At 37.3% G+C, this 26,107-nt stretch overlaps 1 protein-coding gene and 1 pseudogene across 1 annotated transcript; one reads left to right on the top strand and one right to left on the bottom strand.

Moving 5' to 3' along the window:
- The window catches only part of LOC114051734, a 49,263-nt pseudogene extending 43,151 nt beyond the window's left edge, over positions 1-6,112 (bottom strand).
- Positions 5,858-26,066, top strand: CHMP2B (charged multivesicular body protein 2B). The gene is made up of 6 exons (XM_027874142.1): positions 5,858-6,144; positions 15,214-15,305; positions 19,508-19,702; positions 22,045-22,147; positions 23,729-23,835; positions 24,856-26,066. The coding sequence occupies exons 1-6, from the start codon at positions 6,111-6,113 to the stop codon at positions 24,967-24,969; spliced, it is 645 nt and encodes a 214-aa protein (XP_027729943.1). The 5' UTR covers positions 5,858-6,110; the 3' UTR covers positions 24,970-26,066.
- Positions 26,067-26,107: the final 41 nt, after the last annotated feature.

The raw sequence follows: 26,107 nt of genomic DNA, 5'->3' as shown, positions 1-26,107 counted from the left end.
CCTTCTAGGTCCTCAAGTGTAGACCTTTGACTGAATCCAAACTTCACACAAATTGTTCTGTGAAGTTATCTCCTGGATTCTCACTCTCTCCTCTTCTTAACTGTGTAACTGGCTCTTCTGTCTTCTTGCTCTACTCTTTCTTTTGTGATTTAGGGGATGGGAATCAGCATTTTACAAATTTTATCTCACTTGAATCTCACAACAACTCCATGAAGTGGTGGTATTATCCTCATTTTATAGTCGAGGAAACTGAGGAAGACAGAGATTACATGACTTGTCCAGGGTTATACAGCTAGTAAATGTCTGAGTTCAGAATTGAATTCAGGTCTTTCAGATTCCAGGTCCAGTGTTATATCCATGGAGCTTCATTGCTACCTCCTGATTCATGTACTTTCATGGGTTCAATTAACATTCCTTTATAGATGCCTCCCAAATTTATATATACAATCCTAATGTCTCTCCCTTCCTGTATCTCCAAGTGCCCAATGGACACTTTCACCTTCACATTCTGTTTCTACTTCAAAATGTGTCCAAAACCAAATTCATTTCCCAATCTAAACATGATCCTATCCCAAACATTCCTATTTCTATTGAAGGTACTACCCTCCTTCTGGTCACCTAGTTTCATAACCTTTGAATCATTTTCCATTTCTTTTCTTCTTCACAACCATTAAGTTGCCAAGTTCTGTTCTATATCAACAATATTTCTTAAATATTTCCCCATCTCTATTTATTCACTCAGCTATCACAAAATTGGTCAAGCCCTAATCACATCTTGCCTGGACAATTTTTATAGCTTCCTAACTGGTCTACTTGCCTCCAGAACTCTTATCCCCTCCTCTTAACAGCCAACTGTCAAAGAAATCTTCCTATAACACAGTTCTGGTCATATAACTCAAAAACTTTAGTGGCTTTTCACTTTGTCTACTTATATATTGTGGGGCCAAGTAAAACAAGTCTAATCCTTTTTCCCTATGACAGCCCTCACTGGTGTATAGGCTTAGGGTGGTTTGTCATATTCCTATGATTCAGATACTTGAAGATAGCTATTATAACTCATCTAAATCTTCTCTTCTCCAGTCTAAATATCTCCAATTTTTCCAACCAATTCTTGTATGCTTCCCACCAAGACCTTCCACTATCCTGGTCACCCCACCCTGGATGCAGCTTATCAATGGCTTTTGTAAAACTGACTCCAGAACTGAACACCATATTCCACATGTGGTCTGACTGTGGCAGAGTTTAATGAGCCTATCATCTCCCTGGTTGGGTATATTACACCTATCATAGTGCAGCGCAAGATAGATTTTTGGATTTTTTGTTTTGTTTTGACTACCCCATCACACTGTTGACTTATAATGAGTTTGTAACAATCCCCAGATCTTGTTAGATTCTGCAGAGTATTCCAGACTGTCAAAATCTTTGGGGATTCTGACTCAGCGCATCAGCTATACCTTCCAGATTTTTGTGCCTGTGATACTCATTAGAGACAACTGTCCAAGTTAATATGAAATCAATGATAACTGGGTTTAGTCAGTCAAACAGTTTCAAATCCAACTATATTTACCATTGGCTAACCCACATTTTTCCCTCCTCATCTTTCACATAAGAATATTATGAGAGATTTTGTCAAATACTTTGCTAAAGACCTAGGCAAATGGTATCTAAAGTAATCCTTTGGTCCATCAGTTTAGTATTTTCAAATACATCTATGTGTGATCCTGTCAATGTATACATTCTCTCCAACAATGCAGATGATATTTCATCAATGTAAAAAATGCTTAGTGAGTCAGCATGTTCTTGATAATTTTTGTTGTGGTTTAGGCATTTCAGTCATGTCTGACTCTTCTTCATAACCCCCCTTTTGGGTTATTAGAATTTGGGGATTAGAATACATTAATTATGCTTGATGTTTAACTACTGGTTTTATTGTAATCTTCCTCTAATATGGCACTTCAGAGTTCTTTAGTGAATGCTTCTAATTCTGGCAGAGATCCTGGAGTGGTTTGCCATTTCCTTCTCCAGTTCATTTTACAAATGAGGAAACCCCAGGGTCATACAGCTAGTAAGTGTCTGAGGTAGGATTTGAACTTATGAAGATTGAGTCTTCCTGATTCCAAGCCTAGTGGTCTATCCACTGAACCACCTCATTTATACTTTCTTGTAATCAATACTTCCTTTCCTAGATGTTTACTGCTGTCTTAATGCAGACTTAAGAAGGTTGGGAATACCAAAAACCCAGTGTAAGGAAACATGGAGTTTATAACAAGACAGTAAAACAAGTTAGCTTTATTGAGAGGAAATATTCACAAAGGGGGGTGAACAGGGACGCTGGACACAGGGTAATCTGATGGGGTCTGAATGAAATTGAGCACTTTAATGTGGCCTCTCTCCCCAAACCAGTAAATTCTGCTAGGGTTTTACAGGGTTCTTATCTGTGTCGAGCAAGTCCAAGTATTAGGGGAAGGGAAAGTGGAATCTGAACTTAGGGACTGGTGCTGATTCATGTTAGTGGAAGAAGTACGGGGAGGAGAGATTCATGTGGGATTGATAACCTAGCTGATATGGCTGTCCACAACAGGAGCCTCCACTTTCTCTCATCTCAGTCTCTTCTCAACCCCTTTAACTCAATCTTCCAACCTCAACATCCCACCAAAATTACTCTCTTCAAGTTACCAATGATCTCTTAATAGCCAACTCCAATGAGTTTTTCTTAATCCTCATTTTTCTGGACCTTTCTGCAGACTTCGACACTGCTGATTTTCTTCTCTTTCATATTCTCTCTAGGTTTTCAGTATATCATCCTCTACTGGCTCTTCTACCTATCACTCCATATCTTCTCAGTCTCTTTTGCTGGATCCTGATTTAGGTCACATCCTCTAACTGTAGGTGTCTCACAGGGTTCTGTCCTGGGCCCTCTTCTCTTCTCCCTCTATATTACTTCATTTGGTTCTCTTCAAGAACGGAAGGACAAACACAACAACAACCCTGCTAAACAAAGAAGCTACTGAAGTCATTACAACTACCCCACTGCTCTCATATACAATATATTCTAGAATTCCACTAGAAATCAAAATAAAGCTCACTGGTCTATAGTTGATTAGGTTTAGGGTGGTTTGTCATATTCCTATGATAAATACTGTTTGTGTCTATCTCTATCCTCTTCACTAAAAAGCTCTCTACCATGCTTCCATACTCAGTATTTCCTAGATTTTCTCAAATGAACACTAGGCTATACTAGAACATATACTAGGTACAAAATACAGCCACAGTAATTTCTTTATATTAGAAGCATTCAATTTTCTTTTATTTCTAAAGATTAATATACCTCTGTAAGTTTGCATATGGCAAAACTGCTCACAAGTAAATCAACATTATAGTCTACTTTATGACACCGTGGTTTCCCAAAACCCACATATACTTGAGTCTATATGAATTTCAGCCTTGGAAATCTCATACTTATTAAGGTTTTAGACTTAAATTGAATCCATACTTTTAATTTTACAACTTATTGTGAATGATGGAGCCCTTTTTGCTCCTGTTGTGTGTACTTTGTGTGGGTCTTACATCTGGATGCCACTGAGTGTATTGGCACCTTCCCAACCAATACATTAGAATCAGTGGGGGGTGTCTATAGAAGCCATAAAACAAGAGTGACTACAGCTGGGATGAGTACACGTGCAATAGCTTCTTGACTCTTACCCCTCTGAAGACAAGTGTGCTATCTCTGCCCATGCACAATAAGCTAACCCTAGTCCAGTATTTTTCCCCCTCACATAGTCCCACTACACACACACACACACACACATACACACAAGTTAGAACATGAAAGAAAAGCCATTATACATTATATTCTGCTATAAGTCATCATAAGAAACTTTTCTATGAACAGATTGATTGACAATTCTCAGTGGTAGTAGTATTATGGGAGGCCCTGTGGGCCATATTATCTAGCCTTTCCTGTCTTATTAGGACAAAAGGAAAAAGTAGGGTAGAGAACTTCAATTTCCCTCAAATACTTAAAAACAGATCTGTGAGACATGATTTATAAATCCAGAGGTACCTGATGTTACTGACACCACAAATGGAGTGCCTTTCACATCAGTACTCACATATCCATGGGTGAAATTATCTGAGATATTACATTAGAGCTAACATTTTCAAAATTTTTTCAAACAAGAATGATTGTAAGTAAGAAAGCAACATTAATAAAATGATTAAAATGTAAATATCTGATTCAAAGGTTTCCCTTTTATGTTGATAAAGATTTTTAAATGATGTATTATTTTTCTGCCTTTCTATGATATGAAAGCTTTCTTTTCTCTTTAATAGGTTACCCATGCAGTGGATAAGTGGTCATTGTTGAGTAGCATAACAATAAGTTAAGGTCCACTCAAAGTAAATATTACATTTTTCTTATTACAGAATTAAAAGCCATTCAGAGATTTCAAGATGCCATGTTTTAGTTACTAGAGTGCTAAAATCAATGCCAGGAAGACCTGGGTTCCAGTCTTGCCTCAGACATTTGTGACCCTGGGGCAAGTCACTTAATAATGTCTCTGTGTTTTTCTTTTCTTTTTTTTTCAAATACAAGAGATGATTTATTTTGATCAGAGGGGAAAACAGTTGAGCACAAAAGCAGTCAAAATAACTCCTTGTCTCTCCTGTAACGCTTCTGTCTACCACGAGGGAACCATACAGTCCTCCAGATTTATAGTACTCTCCTGTGAGCTCCCCCACAAGAAGAAACGTCTCTGTTTCTTCGCAGTCAGCAGGGGACCATAATAGCGACTATCTCATAGGGTTGTTTTTAGGATCAAGAAATAATATATTTTAAGCGACATATAAAAATTAGCCTTTATTATTCATGTATTATTATGATGCATTTCGTCGTGCCTGGCACATCATAAGCACTTTAAAACAGTACCTAAAATAATAGGTGGAGTTTTTCGTTTTTTATTGTTGTTGTTTTAAGCTGGCATTTATACAGTGCTTAAAGGGTTACAAAATGAGTTACAAATAATCTCTCTGTTGAATCTAACACCTCCCCCCCTTACACATCTGGCAACCAAGGCCCCATGTGTTTAATGACTTTCCCAGGTCAACAGAGGGATTAAGTAGCAGAGGCAGGATTTGAACCTCTGATTCTAGAGTCCTTACTCCTCCCTCCCCCCCCCACCGCAATGTGCCACTTCTTAAGTAGGGGTTCAAATGTGTCTTTTACAGAAGGCAGGAAAAAAAAGCAATCTGGGTCACACAAACACATCAAAATGGAGATACTCTGGGATACAAGAATAATACATCTCCTAGGCTTCCTCTGTGTTCTTTAAGTTACCTGGGAGAAAGTTCCCGTGGCCTTTTCACCTGGCCTAGGCCGGCTACTGAGGCCGTTCTAGGAGGGGTACACTGGCGAGTGGACCAAGCAGCCAAGCAGCCTCCCTTGGAAGGAACCATATGTGTGTGAGGGGGTGTGTGGGGGGGGTGTGGGGGAGTGTGTGTGTGTCACAGAGGCAGAGAGAATACCTGACCCCCGGTGATTCCAGGACCCCCGCCCGCTTCCCGAGCAGTCCACGGAACACATTTCTAGCTTCACTCGGGTCTCAGCACACCAGGAGCCAGCAAAGGCAGACACGGGCAGCGCGCGTGCACAGCAGCAGCGCCCTCTCTCCCTGCCCAGCCTCCCTGGCATCTGAGGCTCCCCGCAGCGCCACGCAGCGCCATCCAGCCAAGCCCGCAGGCTCTGCGCAGTCCCGGGGTCGCAGCAGGGCTGGGGAAAGGAGGATCGGGACTGGAAGAAGGAAGGGCAGCGTCTGGGCGGATTCAACGTCAGCCTCTCCCCTGCGCAGGCTCCGCAGCTTGAACGCGCAGGCGCCGGGGCGGGGAGACAGACTTCTTCAAAAAAAAGTCTGTTTGCTTCTTTCCTGGTCACCTGAGCTCCCTGCTAGGCGACAGCCGCTGGCCAGCCGGCGAAGACCCCGCACCACCCTCCTGGCGGTCCGGGGTACCCGTGGCTCCTCTCCCCGCGCAGCCGGTCCGTTCCATTCCAAGGTTCCCCGGGCTTCTCTTCTGCCCTAGCCCAGCCCGCCGCGCAGGGGCGGGGGTCTGTGATCATGGCCTGTCTTTTCAAGAAGAAGACGGTAGATGGTAAGTTTAGGGGCGCGGGGTTGGGTGCGAGGGCAGCTCTTGGTCCGCCTGTATCCCGGCTGCCCCTGGGGGAGTGGACGGGTGGGGGGCCGCCGGCACTTCCTGCTCCTGCGCTGGAGGCGGGACTAGCGCCGCCACAAGTGACTCCCCATCCCTGGCCGTGGTGGTCCTGGGCAGCCTCCCACTTGAGGATAGTCACCCCTGGGTTTGTGTGTGTCTGTGGAGGAGAGCGTGGGACTCACTTTAGATTTTATGATTTCCCTTAATTAAAAAAAAATAAACGTTTAATTTTCTCTCCCTCTACCTCCTCCCCCACCGGGAAAAAAAAAGAAAAAAAATAAACTATTGTAACAGATAAGCCTACTCAAGGAAAAGAAATTCATACATTGGTCAAGTCCAAATTTATATGTATATAATTACACGTATCAGTATATCGCTATGTATGTCTTATGTGTACAGTGCTTACACATAGTAGCCACTTAATAAATGATCGTGTGTGTGTATATATATTATATGTACATATTATATATACATATTATATATATATATACATATATTATTGTTATGTATTTAGAATACGTACCACCTGCTGTATGAATTCTACTTATTTGTGCATTTGTGTTGGGTCTGTTTTCTCCTGACCTTTGGGCCGAACTGCTTCAGGAAATCAGTACAGGAAGTACGAGAGACGAGAGAGTATAGAGTGTGCTTAAGAGCAGTCTGAGTTACTTAGTGGATTCTTAAAATTTGGATCCCCTGAAAGTAATAGCTTTGTCCACTTTATTATATCCTCCCATATTTGTAAGAGGCATCAAAGTAAATTTGATTATGGTTTTATTACCATTTGCTAATGACAGAAAAAGAAGATAAAGCATTCCTAGTCATACTTCCTTGAAAGTTTTAAAGAGGTTTAAAAAAAAACAACATATTAGTATTTCAAGTGGTTAACATAGGAAAAAACGAACACATATGTACACTTTGTCTACTTATTCTTGCCTATATTTGTATTTCATATAATATTTATGAATTACTGCTTGAAATTTAATTGATTATTAACAACAAACCAAGTTTTAAATTGTTAAACATTTTTTTTACCTTTAAGTCTGGGAGAAAAATTGATAGTTACCTGCTTAATTCTGTGAAATTTAACAATTATTCAGCACCTGTTACTTGCGAAGACCTCCTTGATGGATGCACAAATTGTAAAAGATAGTGGTTTTTAAGGTATTATCATGTTCTTAAATACATTTTTGAGGCTTAATGAACAATGTTTTCTTAATCCCTCCATTTAAGAAATTACCTTGTTTAAAAAGCTTTTTATAGATAACTACCGTCCTGGCATTATGCCAGAACTATAAGAACATTTTGAAATATGTAATAAGTTTATTCTTTTACATGCTGTTGTAGTAGAACCAAGAATCACTTCTTTGTAAGGTGTCTAATCAGCTTCACTACAAAAGAAGCAATGGTATTTAGACAGTGGTTGGCACAAACAGAATGTTCTGTCCAGACTTGGAAATAATTCTTTTATTCTCGTATGGTAATGTATCTTCTTGTTTTGTTTGTTCAAATGCTAGCAGAATCATGATTTCTCACCACTGAGATATAATTCTACCATTCATTTATTTCTTAACCATGTATTCAGAATGATTGCAGTATTTTTCTTTACTAATTTTTGGTTAACTGAAATATACATTCGTTATTAGTTGTCAGCTTTAAAAAATTAGAATACATTAATTATCCTATGTTAAAACTACTGATTTTAGTGTAATCTTCCTCTAATAAGGCACTTCAGAATCTTTTAGTGAATGCCTCTAATTCTGGACATCAGTTATTGTGCAATACTGTAAGAAAAAATATATTTAAGGTTTCTGATTTGTTTGGCTTATGGATATTTAAGAATTTATACACAATAAAGATAAAAAGATAAAGATAAGAAATGAGTGAAATTTTTAGTATTTTCAGCAGATAGTATCCATCATATTTATTACCTGTATGGTTATAACCTTAATAGGTTATACTCTTATAAAGAGTTGGACATTTTAACATAGTTTTTGTATGCTAATTATTGAAGGGTACTTAAATATCAATTTATTATCTACATTGCTGAGCTGCACAGCTCTTTTGATAGCTTATAGGGAGTCTCATCAAGAAGAAAAGGGGGGAATAGCCAGTGAGGATAAGCAAGTGACAATAAGGTTGTGCACTGAGGAAACGTATATTCCATTGTCACTGAATTCATTATTCTTCAGCAAATACTGTTTATTCTATTATCTATCGATGAAAAGGTTTTAGTGATGTTTGTGTGGTACTGTTTTGTTCTTATATGTAAATAAATTTAAAACTTGTGGTTAGAATAGCATTTTAAGTTTAAAATCATCTACCTCAACATACTTACTTATTTCAGATAACTACTAGGATAGTTACAAGATGGTTTCCTGAATAATCACCTCAAGTTATATCAACTCTTAACACCATCCTTTTTTCTTTCATTATTTGATGTAGTGCTTTTTTAATGTTTTTCTTCCTGGTTTTGTTTAAAGTAAGTTTGTTTTTTTCCTTTCCCAGAGAGATGACAGAAGTATTCTGGCTAAGGAATAATGAGGCTATATATTATGCTTTTTAATGCTGCTTTATGCATTTCTCCTAGATAAATCCTTATGATCCAATGATTATTGATCATAAGAGCCTTTTGTTGCATGTTTTCTTTTCACCTATTTCAGCTGTAATGAAATCTTGATAGGCACAAGGTGATATAGTTTACATGTCTAGAAAGAATTTGAATCTTTTTTTTTCTTTCAGTTGCTAGATATGTTATGTAATAGATCATTAAAGAATAATGTCATTGCAAATTAAACAAAATTATAGCATTTTCTGCGATTATAATTTGTGTTTAATTCATTATTAATATTAAAATGAATAAGCCATCATGCAAATAATGAGAATAGCACAATACCAAATACTGTTTTTGTTTTGTTTTGTTTTTAAAATGGAAAGTAAATTTAAAGACTTGGTGGGGTAGGGAGAGAAGAGATTTGTTTATAGACATGTCTTTCTTTTCCTTCAGTGAACTAATGATGACCTATTTTTGTAGCTGAGTATGAACCTGTAACTCAAGATGCCATTAGCTTTTGTCATACTGACATAATTGACAAATTACAAGAACATTTTTATATAGCTATCTATGTGTCTTAGGATCTTGAAGTACTGTTTATCTTTGGTACACCATTCTCTTCTCCATTGAGCATTTATTCCTATAAAGAACTGGAACTGACCCTGTGATTTCATTGGTAGTAAGAAAATCCAGAACATCCTTGCAGTTTATAGTCTTAGAAAGTTGTCTAGCTAGATGGCAAAGTGGATAGAGCTCCAGCCTCGGAGTCAGAAAGACCTGAGCTCAAATTCAGTCTCAGACCAGACACTTGACACTTATTAGCTGTGTGACCCTAGGCAAGTCACTTACCCCCAGTTGCCTCGTGTAAAAAAAAGGAAAGGAAAGGAAAAAAAAAATTGTCTAGAGCACTGAGTGGTTAAATGACTTGCCCAGAGTCATAGTGCTATAGTGTGTGGGGCTAGTTTGAATCCAGGTCTTGTTGGTTCCATGGCCAGCTTTCTAACCTTTGTACAATGCTGCTACTCATACTTAAATCAACAGTTACTTAATAAAGCACCTGCTATGTGCCAGGCATTGTTTACAACAAGAGATACAAGTACAAAGAATGAAACTGCCTACTTGCAAGGAGTTTTACATTCTAATGGGCAACACAGCAAGTACATATTGAAGTAAGTATAGCATAAATACGAACTTCATAAATACAAATATGGGGTCGTGAAGAGTCAGACATGACAGAAAAATGACTCAACAACAGCACATAGAAATACATACAAAGAATATATGTGTGTGTATATATTGTTATACTAGTAACTTTTTTCAATATTGTATAGAACAAAACATTTTTAAAGGGTCAAAATAAAATCCTCACAGCATTCACATGACTGGAGGAAAGAGGAAAGAAATAATAAGTAACTCCCATCTAAAAAGGGCCCCAACAAGTATACTGGTTATGGCAATAGCTTTTAATGAAGGTTTATTTAATATAGTTCCTTAGCCAGAGCAGACCCAAGTCTCCCATTTTTGCTACTCAAAGACAGTACTTGACAGCCAGCCAGATGAGCAGTGGAACCCACTGTGAGCTGCCAATACTCTTTTAAATTTAAAATCCATTCTTCCATTCTTTAGCTAGTCAGAAAAGGTATCATACAGAAGATGGTGCCTTAAAGGAAGAGAGAGACTGAAGCTGAAGTAAAGAGGGAATTTCAGGGATGAGGTGTTGCCAGTATAAAGACCTAGAGTCTCGAGATGAGTGATGTGTGAGTAGCACAGAGAAAACTAGTTTGACTGGATTGCTGAGTGTGAGAGGGTGAAAATGGCCAGTGAGGTTGGAAAGATAGATTGGAGTCAAGTTGTGTGAAGCCTTAAAAGCTCAACTGAGTGGTTTATATTTTATCCTTCAAGCGGTAGGAATCCACTGGTTGAGTAGGGAAGTCACTTAGATAGATCTGTCTTTAAAGTTCATTATTTAGGCAGCAATGTATAGGATGATTTGGAGTAAGGAGAGATTAGAGGCAGGAAGACATAATATCTAAGATTTCATTTGGAAATACCTATTATGGTTTGCATATGAGGTAGTTTTGGGTGACTTTTCCAGGCAAACTCTTCCCACTTTCTTCAGCTGATCTCAAATGGCATGATTTTCAGTTTTTTCTCTGTCCTTGTTCCCTACCTTCATGATTCTTCAATATTACTCTTGTCTAGAGTCAACCTGTTATTCTCTAAACAAAAAAAGAAAATCTCTATTGTGTCTGATTTTCAAAATTGTCCTTCTAGGGTAGAATTCTCCAATTTACTTCTACAAGAAATGATGCAGCAACTATTAGTCAATAAGTATTAAAGATTTACTATGTTCTAGGCACTATACTAGAAACTAGAATAAAAAGAAGTAAAAGACTTTTGCCCTCAAGGAACTTACATTCTATTGAGGAAATCATCATATACATAAATGGAAATATATACATGATACATGTAGAGTAGTTGAAAGGTAATCTCCCAAGGAGAAAACATGACCAGGAAAAGTCTTCTTGGAGAAGGTGGTATTTGAACTGAGTCTTGAAGGAACTCCAGGGACCTGAGAGATGAGGTAAGCAGGGAGAACATTCCAGGCGTGATAGACAGTCAGTATTAAGGCACTGTCACAGGAAATGGACATCAAGTAAGCCAGTATGACTCAACCATAAAATATTTAGAGGGAAGTAATGTGTAAGGATACCAAAAAGATGGGAAGGGCCAGATTGTGATGAGCTGTAAATGCCCAGCAAGGAGTTTATATTTGATCCTAGAGGTAATAGGGAGCCACTGGAATTTTTTGAGTGAGGGTGGAAAGAGAGTCACATGGTTAGGATTGGAATACAGAGAGACTGGAGGCAGTAAGAACAATTAGAAATCTATTGTAATAGTCCAGCCAAGAATTGATAAGGCCTATACTAGGGTGATGACTGTGTGAGTGGTAAGAAGGGGATATATTTAAGAGATAAAGGAGAGAAAAAGATGACAAAATTTGACAACTGATTAGATAATGTGGGGTGCGCAAAAGTGACAAGTTGAGGATGCTACCAAAATTGTGAACCTATTGACCGAAAGGATAGCAGTGCCCTTGACAGTAATGAGGAAGTTTAGAAGAGAGATGGCTTTTGAAGGGGGTTGGGTGGAATAATGAGTTCTGTTCTGGACATGTCAAGTTTTAGATGACTTCTAGACATCCAGCTTGAAAGGTCTAATAAGAAGTTAATGATGCAGAAGTGGAGGTCAAAAGAGACCCTAAGTCTAGATATATAAGGATTGACAGTCACCTGCATAGAGTGGAAGTTGCAGAGATATAGAGAAGAGGACCCAGGACAGAGCCCTTGGGGAGCGTATGAGGACACCCACAGTGAGCATGACTTGTATGGAGATCCAGCAAAGGAGACTTAGGAGAAGTCAGACAGGCAGGTATTTGTGGAAAACCGGAAAATAGCAGTATCACAGAAACTCAGAAGAGTATCTAGAAGGACAAGGTACTCATCAGTATTAAGTGCTCTGAGGGGGTTAATACTAAAGACTTAGAAAAGGCTATCACATTTGATAATTAAGGATTTTGGAGAAAGCAGTTTAAATTGAAAGATGAAGTGAGGTAAGAAGGCAGGCTGCAAAGGATTTAGAAGAGAATGAGAGGTAAGTATAAGGAGACACTGTCTTTCATTGTCTGAAAAATGGCTTTTTCAGAGTTTAGCTAGCAAGTCAAGATTTATAGGATGGTAGTTAATGAGGCTGGTATAATCTAGTGGGTTTTTTTTTTAAGGATGAGAGAGACTTTGGCTTTGTTTATAAAGTAGACATCAAGGAAGAAACCAGTAGATAGGAAGATTGAAGATCAGAGAAAGAATGAAGATGATTGTGAAGAAAAATATGCAAGAGAAGAGTGTAGGGGTTGGAAACAAAACTAAATATTCAGGAGTTGGTCTTGGTAAGGAGAACTGGCCACCTTTTCATTAGACTGGAAAGGAGGAGATAGTAGGGAATGATGCCAGGAGAATGTGAGATGAGAAGGCATGAAAATGGAGTTTGTGTTGCATGGTAACATTTTTTTAGTGAAATATGAGGCACTCTTCTTTAGACAGGATGAGAAGAAGTGCTATTAGAGGCCACAAAGGAGAAAGTTTGGACATATACTCTGTTAAATGTAATAGAATACTGATCAGAAATGAGTATTAGGATTGCTTTGCTATGGGGAGGGCCTAGTTGAGATTAGACAACATAAATTTATAATGGACCAGTCCCTTATGAGTTAACTCTGGATCCATGGGAGGAACCTGAGCTTGATGTTTAACCAGGTGTGATCAGCAAAAGGGCTAGGGAGCAAGGAATTTGATAGGAGAGTATAATGTAGACTTGAACTAATTCACCAAGGGGATGAGATTGAGAAGGGTGGAGTTGTTGAAACAAAATAGAGGAGTAGGTCATGTGAGCTGAGTAGACTGATCAAGAGGAATATTGGAGGGAACATCAGTATGTATGTTGCAGTATTTTAGTATGAAGAGAGTAATTGGGGTGGAGAACGAGAGTGGGAGCCAGGGGTTGAATTTAGTGAGAAAGGAAGGAGAATGTTCTGTGGGTCAGTAGATAATGGCCCCCAGGAACTGGTTTGAGTAAGACATTTGGAGGGAACATTTGCTAAATGATAGCAGTAGATAGCGTCTTGTAGCCATGAGGAGCAAGGAGTGTACAGATTGCCCTACCCAGCTAACAAGGTAAGGGGAAGGGGAGGTAGGTAAGAAAGCAGTTGCAACCAGTACTTAGAAGGATAGCCAGGGATGCAGTGTCACCAGGGATGGGGGAAAGCTCAATCTCAGTGCCAGAAGATGGTAAAAGCAAAGAGGGAGATGTCTGAAATAAAAGGAACTTGTTAATTATAGAGGGAGTGTTCTAAAGTTCACAACCAAAGGGTTGAAAAGATCTGGAGTAGGACATTGGTGTAGGGGACAGCTTGGCTTGAGTGAAGTTTCTTTGGAAGTGGGGATTGGGGGGGAGAGCATTTCAGTACCACTAGCATTGGGAGATTAAGAAGGGATGGAGTCATGCTATCCATTGGGGAATTAATTTAATTTCTATAAATTATATGAGTTTATAGAAATTAAATGTAAAAACTATAAATTAATTTATCTTTTGGGGAATTAATAAAAGGCTACAAGGCAACACTAAAGTGAAGGGAGAGTTAGTGTGCTACTCTTTGTTCATAGATGATTGTGTAATCACTGAAGCCTCTGAGGCTGAAATGCAACAAAGTACGGATTGATTCTCTGCCGCTTGTGCTAATTTTGGCCTAACAATTAAACACTAAGAAAACAGGTTTTCCACCAGCCAGCACTGCACCATCTATGTGTGGAACTGTCAGTTACAACACATGGAGAAATCTTGAATGCTGTGGATAAGTTCATTTACAATATAGTTACAGTATAGTTTCCAGGGATAATGAGGTCGACACACACATTGCCAGAACTAGCTCAGCATTTGAGAGGCTCCCAAAAAATGTGTGGGAGAAAAGAGGTATTATTAGGCTGCCTAGCAAACTGAAGGTCTACAGGATCGTTTTGTGCTAACCTCATTGTTGTATACCTGTGAAAACTAGACAGCCTATCAGCACCATGCCAGAAAACTGAACCACTTTATTTAAATTGTCTTAGAAAGATTCTGAAGATCACCTGGCAAGATGAGGTACAAGACACTGAGATCCTTTCTCAAGCTAAACTGCAGAGAGTGCAACTCCAATGGGCTGGCCACGTTGCTTGCATGTCAAATCTTTGCTTGCCTAAAAGATTGTTTTATGGAGAGCTCACACAAGGCAGGCACTCTCATGGTGGTCAGAAGAAGCAATACAAGGACACTCTGAAGTCTGAATTTATGCCATTCTTTGGTAGGTGCCATGCTGTATGAGCAAACCTGAATTTCAGTTGCTCGAAAGAAACATGAGATGCACAAATTTAGATATCTCCCTCCCAAATGCTCATAGGGACTATTTGTGCTCCATCTGTGGTAAAGCCTTCTGAATTTTTGACCTATGTATTAAAGAATGACATAAATTCAGACTTATATGGTATTTGGGTTTGTTTTGGTTTTGGTTTGGTTTTTTTTGAAGACTGAACAAAATGTTTTTATACTTATACACTTTTATAGCTTCTCCAAGGAAACCAGGTATAATTTTGTGGTGAAATATATAAATTTATGTTTGTCTATTAAAATAAAAATTTGCAAACTTCTGTTATATATTTTCAGTCTTCTTTATTTCTTTTACATTTAGAGTTCAAGTTTGAAGCCTGACCAGTTTTATTATTATAAGGACAATAGGAGAAAGAAAATATATACAGCTTATAAATTGCAGTTTTTTATTAGTATCTTTGGGCTTGATATTTTCAATAGTATTGAAGAAGACTTTACAATCCATAAATTTGGGAATTTTTTTGTTGTTGTTCTCTTAGATGTAATAAAGGAGCAGAATCGAGAGTTACGAGGTACACAGAGGGCTATAATGAGAGATCGAGCAGCATTGGAAAAACAGGAAAAACAGCTGGTAAGTAGAACATTAAATTTCAGTTTAACTTTTCAGAGAAATTTGGAAATTAGCATTGGGATAATTAGCTAACTAGTAAGAGGGGGTGGCAGGTGGCAAGTGATGGAGCATCATTTCTTAGTCATATCAAGGCCTTCCTGATTATTTTCTTGCTTATTTCTCCTTTCCCTTATACTTCCCATCCCCACCCCCCTTTTTACCCTTTTATTAAGATTCTGTGTTCTACATATGGAATATCAAACACATTCCCATTTTTGAGACTCTCTAATTTAGAATATAACAAACTTGTATTTGGGACTCTAGAATATCATGAACTTTCTTACAGAGGAGCCATTCATTGTCTTAGATGAAGGAGAAAAAAAGGCAGTTTTCGTCACTGTCAGAAGGAAGCAATCTCAAAGTCAGTCTCCTGTACCTATCTTACAGGACCTTGGAGTTATCGATCTGTGGTTCAAGGTCTTTACTGTGCCTCCACAGAGTAAAAACTTCCCAAATCCTTGTCTGGCTCCTTTTCCCCTTCAGTTATACTTTCTGGAGCCCCTTTTATTAACAAATTTCTCTTCATCATAGATGTTTTCCTCTTATGTTACTTCTATCTTCTTTCATTCATGGAATTCCAACTCCCCCTCTAGTTCCCTACCCCCACCCAAGAAGACAATGCATCTCTAGACAGTTTCTACAGTCTTGAATCACCCCTTCTCATGGACCCTGACTCCCTGGGCAAGGACATACTCTATACTCCTCACTGCTACTTCCAGACTCTGTTCTGCCAGCATCTCTCAGCTACCCCTCCTTTTAGGATCCATCCAGACAATCAGCCTATCCAAGTACTGGTAGCATAAGATCATTCCTTCTCCTTTTTCAAGGAATTCAGTACCTGGCTCAAAGTCTTCCTGTCTCTCCAACCCCTGCCCTTGTATTTGGTGGCCCCAATATACATGTTGATATCCCCTCAAGTACTCTGGCCACTCAGCTTTTCCACCTTCTTAATCCCCCATTATCTATATCTTTACTCTAGCTTAGTCATATAGGTTTGATAAATCCTTTAGTCTCATTCTCAGCTCTAAATGACCTAACTCCTTAATCAAGAATTCTAAAATTTCTCTATTTGACCTTAACCTTCTAGCCTTCTATCATTCTCTGCCTAACCTTGTTTAATCCTCGTCTTAATTTTCACTATGACCTTTAGTTGTTCTATCCTCATTGTTCTCCCAAGTCAGCGCCTTAGTCTTAGCCTCATTTTCTTCCCTTCATAACTTCAACTCTATTGTTAACTAGTTCACTTGTACCTTGTCCTCAGCTTTCAAATCAATTGTACATTGTTCTCTTGACTTTATGCCTTAACGAACCATAACCCTGAATTTTCATGTATATATTCTCTCCTGGTTCTCTTTATGCTCCTTCTCAGTGTCCTTTGCTGAGTCCATTCCTGCCTGCTAACCATGGATATATCCCAAAATCCCCTCCTGGACTCTCTTTTCTCTTTCTATCTTCTATCTCTTGCTGATTTTATCAGTTGCTATAGGTCAAGTTATCATTACTGTTCAGGTGTCATTCAGATCTATATATCCAACCTTCATCCCTCACCTAAATTTCAGTTCTTAATCAGCAATTACATGTTGGTCTTTTCCACGTAAATGGTTCTGTAGACATCTCAAACAAAGAGGTCATTATTGTATTCTGTCTTTATCCATTACCTTTTCTCCACTTATGTGACCACTATCCTACCTAATTCAGGCCCTCATTATCTCTTATGTGGACTGTTGTAGCAGTCTCTTGTCTTGCAGTCTTTTTTTCTTCCAGTCTGTCCTCCACACAACTGCAAAATAATCTTACTAAGACACAAGTCTAATCATATGACTCCTCTACTTAAAAGCCTTTATCAACTCTTATTGACTCTGATAAAATATAAACTCTCCATCTTGACATTTAAATTCCTTCTTAGTGTGGCTCCAGCCTACCTTTCTAGGCTTGTTGCACATTACTGCCATTTATATAGCCTCTGTTCTAGCCTTCTTGCAGTTCCCTAAATATGATGTTCCATTTTTCATTTCTGTGCCTTTGCTCAAACTGCCCTATGACTGGAATGTACTCCTATCTCACATATGCCTCTTAGAATTCCTAGCTTTCAAGGTTTAGCTCACAAGCCAAGTGCTACGAGAAGTCTTTCCTTGATTCTCCTGTTAATCATCTCTCCCTAAATGCCATGTTTTTGGGGATTTTTTTGTTTGTTTTGTTTTCTCCCTACACCTATAAGAATACCTTTCAGTCAGTCAGTGAGGATTTAAGTACCTGCTGTATACCAGCTACTGTGCTAAATGCAAAAAATTAAATAATTCCTACTCACAGGGGAGTAACAGTCTAACTGGTAACAACAAAGATATATGTAAATATAAGCAGAATGAATATAAAGATATTAATTACAAAGTAGTTAGATGCAACTTAGATAAGTAAGGGAGGACACTAGCCATTGGAATCATGAAAAGTTTTGTACTTCAAGAAAGATTCTATGAGGTGGAGATGAGGAGGACTTGTGTTCTAAGCCAGTTAAAGAGCATGGAGAGAGGAGATAAGAGTATTTTGTGTGAAGAGCTAAGGCTAGTTTGTCTAGATTGTTCTTCTTGGAGGGGAAGTATTGTCCCTTGAGACTGGAAAGATAGGTGAGTTTCTCGGTAAGCTTACATAGTTTACTATTTAGTTAATAAGGGCAAATTAATGAAAAACATTTAAAATGAACTTTTCATCTACTCAACAGAAAAAAATTTGCTTAGCTCATAGAATCTTGTCCTAAAAACCTATTTGGGTGATAATTTGGGCGATAATAAATTGTGTACATTCAAAAGAAAGCCTGATGAGCAATTTGATTCCTATATTCATATTAATAAATATTTGGATGAAATAAAGATATCTTTAGAATAACACATTATAAACATTTCAGAGGAATAAGGGTGGTCAAAATGTTTTTTACTTAAATTAGGTTAATATAATTCACTGAGTTCTTTTTTCTTTGGCCAATTCAATAAGCATCTCTTAAACACCTCTATATTAGCCTTTAAGGGAACAAAGACAAACAAAACAATCCTTTTTCTTCCTGGGGTGAGACAACATGTGCCTACAAAATTAAATATAAAATATATACAAAGCACTTTATCCAGGGAAAAGGCAGAGTCCTTAATATGAAGGGCTATTTGTTAACAATAGAATGGGAGTTCCAGAGGGCGCAGTGGAAGACTGAATGGAATTAGAGAAAAGGGAGCAATGATGCTGACGTGAATGTATATGAGAGAATGTGGAGTGGCGACTTGGGAAGAGAACTTCAGCCTAGGCTTCTTTCAACTCCAAGTCACAGGAATTGTGAGTCAGGCTGCAGGAAAGTAGATTATCATGCTGTTTTCATTAATAGTAGTAGAATGATGTGCCAAAGACAGTCATTGGAATCCTGGAGTCTGACTTATTATGGAAGGGTTATACCTGCACCCAGAGCCATTTCCAGTAGTCGTGATCTGTGTCTTGCCACTGGATCTGCACTGCTCCAGAGGAGAGAGGAGGCTGGTGACTTTACACAGCCCTGCCTCACTTAAATCCAGTTTCACTTGCAAGTCATGACATCACCTTCCTGAAGTTGTGTTCCTCTTCCAGAGGAAGGACAAGCAATAACAACTCACCCTCCAGTCTTCAGCCAAGTCAGCCCTCCCTGAAGGCTCACTTCAGCATGTGGATAGCTTATCTCCCCAAAGGAGGGGAAGGGGCCTGGGTCTTAGGGGAAAAGGTGAATATCTTGTAGAGATAAGGAGTTTCCTTTATTCTTGTAGCAATAATACTAGAAATTACCTCCTTTTTCTCTCTCTCCCACTTTCAAGTCCTAATCCCATAGGAAAGTATCATGCAATATGAATATATTATTAGAATATCATGCAATCATTAGTTATACCCTATCTCAGAATAATTACTCCTGCTGAATTGTATGCACAGGGATGAATCTGTACAAGTGTTGCTCTGAAGAACTCCTCTGCTTGCCTTTGTGAAAACGAGCATTTTTGTTCTTTCGTGTAAAGTAATAGAGTGAGACTAATGATATTCTTCCATAGCTTTGAAAGCTCGCTCCATCCTGTTACATTGAAAATTGGGCATGTTGTGTGTAAATAAATTCTCCATGCATACTATATGAAAACTATCTCCTTTTTTTTTTTTATAAAATATAGGAATTAGAAATTAAGAAAATGGCCAAGATTGGTAACAAAGAAGCCTGCAGGGTTTTAGCTAAACAGCTTGTGCAACTGAGGAAACAGAAAACTAGAACTTTTGCTGTAAGTTCGAAAGTCACTTCTATGTCTACACAAACTAAAGTAATGAACTCCCAGATGAAGATGGCTGGAGCCATGTCAACTACTGCAAAAGTAAGTTTGTCTTTTCATATGGATGTTCTTAAGTTCTGTATATAATCAATATAAAGTGTCTATTAAGCATGAATATGTATTAGGAAAATTATTCATAATAGATTAGATTATTACTTCCAGATCTTTTTTGTTACACACATGCAAAAGTTTAAATAGTTAGCATTCCTTTCATGTCACATTTTAGTTTAGATTCAAGGTATTTCCATTTTCTCGAAATTAGATACCTTCCTTCTACTAGAATCCTACTGTAGTGACTCATAGTGGTGTGGAAGTGTGACTCTGAGTTTTTGAAGGCTTGAATAAAATCTCCGGAAGGTCTTTCCAAACTAGAAATGTTTTGAATATGAGGCCAATGATATACTACCTATCTCTTGTCTAATGATCAACCTAGTTAAGTTCAAAGAGGCTGATAACCTGACTGGTGGCAGAATGAGATTTGGACACAGAAGCTCTCAAAGGCTCTTGGCCAAGTTCTCTATATTCTGCCTGTGGTGGAAAGATTACCCACAGTACTGAAATCATTGAACCCTGAAATTATCAAAGTAGGCATCTGTCACATACATAATTAACTTTAAAAAGCTGGTGTTCTTTTACTGAATTTGACAGAAAATGGTTGATGTTATTTCAATGAATTGTGAGCAGAAATTTTGATTTCCTTTTATTAATTACTCTTCTCACAAATTTTTTTCTATAAATAAGACTGAAGAATGTGTCTTTAGGGATGCCTCTCAGCTTTTGAATAGATTGCAGTACTTGTGTTCATTTGTATATTGCTTGCTCAACTATCAGGTGTCTTCATTAGGTGCTTCATCTTAAAGCACTATTAGTCTTTCAGTCATTTAATGCTTATTAAATTACTACCATTTACCAAGCCTTTGTAATAAGTTCTGTAGGAGACAGAAAGAAATAGAAGCTAAATTTCATGTTCTTGATGTGTTTGCAGTCCATTTGGGGAGTTAGAACGTGGAAGAGATTGTGAATAACTAGACAGTATATGATGTGCCAGTGATTGGTACAAACAGTAAATGCTGTATATGTGGAATGGAAACTTTCATAGAGAATCTGAGTCTGGAACAGTGGGGAGGATTTATACTAGTGGGAAACAGTAGAAGGGCATTCAAGTATAAGTCACTTATGAGTGAAGGTTGGGACGTGGAAAGCATTTTAGTTAAGACATTTCAATGAAGAATTTTTGGTTTTTGAACCTAAGTAGATATAACATCTTGCTAGACTCAATATTTTGATTATTAATTGATCAATTAATTAAGAAAGATGAAAGACAATACAATTTTCTAATTCCTAATTACTGTTTGGTGGACATTTTACATGATTTAGCCACAACGTACACACACATTTTAAGAGAATTAGTGAAAAGGTCTGTAAGGTCTTTGTCCCTTTGGTGGTTAACCAGAATGAATAAGAAAAAATGTCATACATATATGAAAAGACAGACAATTTGAAATGAAGAGAAACAAAGCTGGTATTTCTTCTTTTCTCTGGCACTAGTAGCCTGTAAAAGAAAAAATTCAGAATCTGTCCTCAGGAAGGTCTTGCCATGCAAATTTTTCTTGGAATTTTAATTGTAAACCTTTAGAAAAATAGCATGTATATCACCTCTCAGTCTATTCAAGGCTGAAGACCAAAGTGAAGAAGATAGTATGTGAACTGCATGGTACTTCCATGTAGTAGACACTTATTAAATATTAGCTAAATTGAAGCAAGATTTGTGTGTGTGTGTCTGTGTCTGTGTCCAACATACATAACATAGATTGAATTTTTTTTTTTTAGGCAATTGGGGTTAAGTGACTTGCTCAGGGTCACACAGTTAGTAAGTGTCAAGTGTTTGGTCTGAGGCGGAATTTGAACTCAGGTCCTCCTGACTTCAGGGCCGGTCCTCTATCCACTGCGCCACCTAGCTGTCCCCCATAGATTGAATTTTAAAGAAATCTAACACATTGATATTTCAACTAACCTAAAGTTTGCCAGACTTACTATGTGCATATTAAGCCTAAGAATGTAAATCTTGTTTCTAAGAAAAATTCAGTGTTTACTCACTTTTACAGGTCAGAATTATCAGGGTTAGGTGCATTTCCTTGTTTGCCAGTATGCCTTTGACTACCTTTCAGGTGAAATTGCTCACATTCTGATCTCCTTAAAGTAGTTGCTAAACAGATGGTTTCCATATTGAAGTCTTTCATTTTGTTAGCATTCTTAAAAACCCCAGTGTGCAGTTTTGGAAGGTTTTATGAATTTATCTTCGTAACAAGTGGCAGTTTACTGTACTTATTTTCATGTAGAATTTTCATAATTATGCAAATAACATGCATCCTATCTCATTGAAGACAATGCAGGCAGTTAACAAGAAGATGGATCCACAAAAGACGTTACAAACAATGCAGAATTTCCAGAAGGAAAACATGAAAATGGAAATGACTGAAGAAATGAGTAAGTTTAATATAATTTATAGTGTTAGTGATATTTACAGGTTTCAGTTGTCAGTTTTCCAGGCTTTTAAACAACCTCAAATACTTTTAATAAAACCAAAAATTATACTCATAACTGAATATTGATGAAAAAGGTTACCTAGCTCTAGATTTTATTGTAACTTTATACTTTAATGTTGGCAGCGTGTGAAACACAAATCTGCAGAAGTTTAATAACAGCATTAAAAGATGTTATTCCATATTCCTGTACTATATAGTATGTCTAGTCTTAGTTTAATTTCACTAAACTGAACTGCTAAAACTGTTTAATTATCAGGACTACTAAGTCACCCATTCTTCTAATGTTCTGTGTCTAAATGTCATTCTTTTCTGCAAGATTTTAAATCTGGATTACAAATACTTTTGAAAATTCCAAAGTTCCTTATATAGGCCTCACTTTAATCTCTTTGTGTATTGTAATTTGATTTTTACCTATCATGTGCAACTTGGTTGGCGAATTTTTAATTACTACAGAATTGTCAATTTATTTAATGATAGGATATCTATTATGTTTATGTAGTTTTCAATGATGGCACAGGTGTGAGCAGACCTTATCAGAGGAATTAATTTTCCATTAAGCTCTAATGAAGGAATCATATAAAACTCTTGATTTGTTTAAAATTCATAACCACTCTTGTTAATTTCATTTTTATGAAAGTATCTTTGCTCTCTCATCCCCACCAAAAAGGCTGCTTTAATACATTTTTATTAATTTATAAATCCCTTTGAAAAATACATGTGTATTCATTCATACATTCAATTTTTCCAACAGCCTTGTGAGTTAATATTTGTATTCACATCTTCAGATAAAAAAAATTAGAGTATAAGTCAGATTTATCAGCAGCAAGGTTAGTTTTAACTCATACACTATCCTTTAGTCCGGACTTTGGCAAACAAGATCTTTAAAAAGATTTGAAGTTTCTTAGAATTAATTTAAGACTTGGCTCAACAAGGAAGCATTCCTGAAAGCTTTTTTTGTATCTCTGTTAATTATCATTGCAGTTATTGTAAGTCTGAGTTTCAAATAGAAAATAAATTTTATATGATCTTGGCTAAATTTGCATTTTAATATTAAACTTCATAACAATTTTACCAAGATCAGAAAACTGTTTCTAATAATTATTAGAACAAATCACAAAATAAGATAATTTACATTTTCATTCATAAAAAGGATATTTAGTGAGGTTGGATTTAATTATCTCTCAAATTTTCCAGAACTTTATTTGTTTTTTACTCTTACTATATTTTCTCCCAAGTAACTGATTATTTTTTAGAATAATGTCACTTTGAAACCGTAAGTTCTAGAAAGATAATTGCCATATATTTAAGGGCATTATAAGTAGGGGAAAGAAAGGACTTATAGGTAGGGACACCAACTATTCTGAATTTAGTCCTTTGAAAATACATTTACACTGGCTTTTGGATTTGGATTCAGAGTTTAACAGTTCACTTAGATTGCTAGGACTGGATTATTTTCTAAATGTAATTTGATATGGACACCTAGCTATTCAGAATGACAACTTTCCCCCCCCCCTTTTCTAAGTCAATGATACACTGGATGACATTTTTGATGCATCTGATGATGAAGAAGAAAGCCAGGATATTGTGAACCAGGTGCTTGATGAAATTGGAATTGAAATCTCTGGAAAGGTATGGACATTGTTGTTGTTGTTGTTCAGTCATTTTTCAGTCACGTCTGACTCTTTGTGACCCCAGTTGGGGTTTTCTTGGCAAAGACACTAGAAAAGACACTGGAGTAGCTTGCCATTTCCTTCTCCAGGTCATTTTACAGATTCAGAAACTGAGGCAAACGTGGTTAAGTGACTAGCCTCCAGCATCACGCAGCTAGTAAGTGTCTGAGGCCAGACTTAAACTTACTTCCCAGTTCCAGGCCTAGCATTCTGTCCACTCTGCCACCTGCTGCCCTTAATATTATCTGGAAATTTCATGTTATCTGGAAATTTTTGTGATTTATATAATTTTTAATTTTGTGTTCCATATAGGTAATTTTGCAGTTATCTCAAAAAATAACATGAACTTTCTGAGGATAATTAATTTTAATGTATTAATTTGTAATATTCCCTTCTCTTTAAAGTCCCCACTCTTTATTTTAGCTCACGTAGAAGAACCCTTTCCAGCACTGGCTAAGTAATGTGATAACATTCCAGCCCCCAGGGCCTGGTCTGGGTCTCTCTATTTATCCCATAAACAAAAGCTGACTAAGTCCATGCTGTTTAGAAATGACTCTTGTATACTTGATTTCTAATCAAAGTTGAGGCAGCCTGCCTCACAAAGGAGAAACTGAGCTGGAATAGAGTGTAGTTTTCCTTGCTGAGATTGCTGGAGGCTGATGAATCTCATGAGCAGGCCTCGTTCTTCAGCTGCCCTGCACCCCCTCCAAGGAAGTAATCAGGAGGAATTGAAAGCTCTTAGCCCACCTCCTCATTAAATGCCTGCCAATCAGGGTTGTCTTTTGCTTGTCTGTCTTTCATCACTGAGAAATCCCTGACCTCAATTTATTGATTTTTGGCCAGCCTAATTAATAAATTGATTTTTCCTATCTGGAAGTTTGTCTCTCAAAATTCACTTCATAACTCTTCATATTGTTTTAGGCATCAGTCAAATTTTTAATAATAGTCATTTTTCTCCTTTGTCTTTTGTTTTAAATAGATGGCCAAAGCACCATCAGCTGCCCGAGGCTTACCATCTGCATCTACATCAAAAGCATCTACAATCTCTGATGAAGAGATTGAACGACAACTTAAAGCTTTGGGAGTAGATTAGCTGAAATTTATTTATAATATGTATTAATGATTTACAATCAGTATAAAACTGGCACTGTAGATTCCTTTTACAAAACTTATTTATTTTGCAAAAAAGACAGTCAATGAAGTTTCAGTTCACACCTTGTTTTAAATTTTTGCCAAAGAATGATTTACAAAAAGAGAAAACATTTTGAATCTTAATTACCAAATACTTTGAATGATTATGTCTAAACCACTTTCCTGCATGGTATACTATTCTAAGATTCTGTTAGGTAAGTGCCAGATCACACTTGCATTCTAAATCCTTTCTCCCCATGTAGAGAAATGGCACTAAGCACCAACACATAAAATTGCAGTACATTCAGATGACATGAGACCTGCATCTGCTACTTGTATTTTGAAACTGATTTTGAACCATGGCCACAACAACTGCAATTACCAAATTATATTTAAAATGATTTGAAAGAAAGCCCTCTTTCAATATGTAAAGTTCATAACTTTTAAAAACATTCTTGGCACATGCCTTAAATACTTGCAGCACAAAAATATTGTGCAGATCTTTAAATTAGTAGTGATAAACTTGAATTATCCATTTAAAACTTTAATTGAGATCTAGTTTGAGAATTCTCCAGTTTTCTTATCTGGGACCTGTCACTTTACTTGACCAGTTAGTGCACAGAACTGGTAGTCAGGAGACCTGAGTTCTAGACCTGTCTCTACCCAGGGGTGTAGCCTTGGAAAAGGTACCTGCCCTCTCAGTACCTCAGTTTCTTCAAGCTGTAAAATGAGAGGGTCTTTACAAGATGATCTGCAAAAGATCTCTTCCAGCTATAAAATTCTACAAAATTAGCAGTGAAGGGCACTGATTTTTTTTTAATTACAATAATAATGTAACAATTTTTTGATCCTTGAAAGAACTATTGTGCCTTTCTCTATATGAATCCTACTTGTCCTTCCACATTCTTATGAGGTGAATTCATCCTTAGACTGAAGCTACTTTCCAGATGCCATTGTGTCTCGTGTTAAGCACTACTACTAAGAGGATAATGTTAAACATTGCAATTTTAAAGCAAAACTAATTGAAGTTTTTGTAAATAAACTTGTCAGAAAAATGTTGCCTAAAAAAGTGTATTAATATACTATGCTGTATTTTTTTA

The sequence above is a fragment of the Vombatus ursinus genome, unplaced genomic scaffold, assembly GCF_900497805.2.
Source record: "Vombatus ursinus unplaced genomic scaffold, bare-nosed wombat genome assembly UNPS02014805.1, whole genome shotgun sequence".
Taxonomy (NCBI): domain Eukaryota; kingdom Metazoa; phylum Chordata; class Mammalia; order Diprotodontia; family Vombatidae; genus Vombatus; species Vombatus ursinus.
Note: the sequence above shows the minus strand (reverse complement) of the source record. Positions and strands in the feature narration are given on the sequence as shown.

Coding starts and splice junctions, on each gene's coding strand:
- CHMP2B (XM_027874142.1), top strand. CDS start 6,111: ATGGCCTGTCTTTTCAAGAAGAAGACGGTAGATG. Junction 15,306..19,507: donor AAAAACAGGAAAAACAGCTG/GTAAGTAGAACA, acceptor TATAAAATATAG/GAATTAGAAATTAAGAAAAT. Junction 22,148..23,728: donor GGAAATGACTGAAGAAATGA/GTAAGTTTAATA, acceptor CCCTTTTCTAAG/TCAATGATACACTGGATGAC.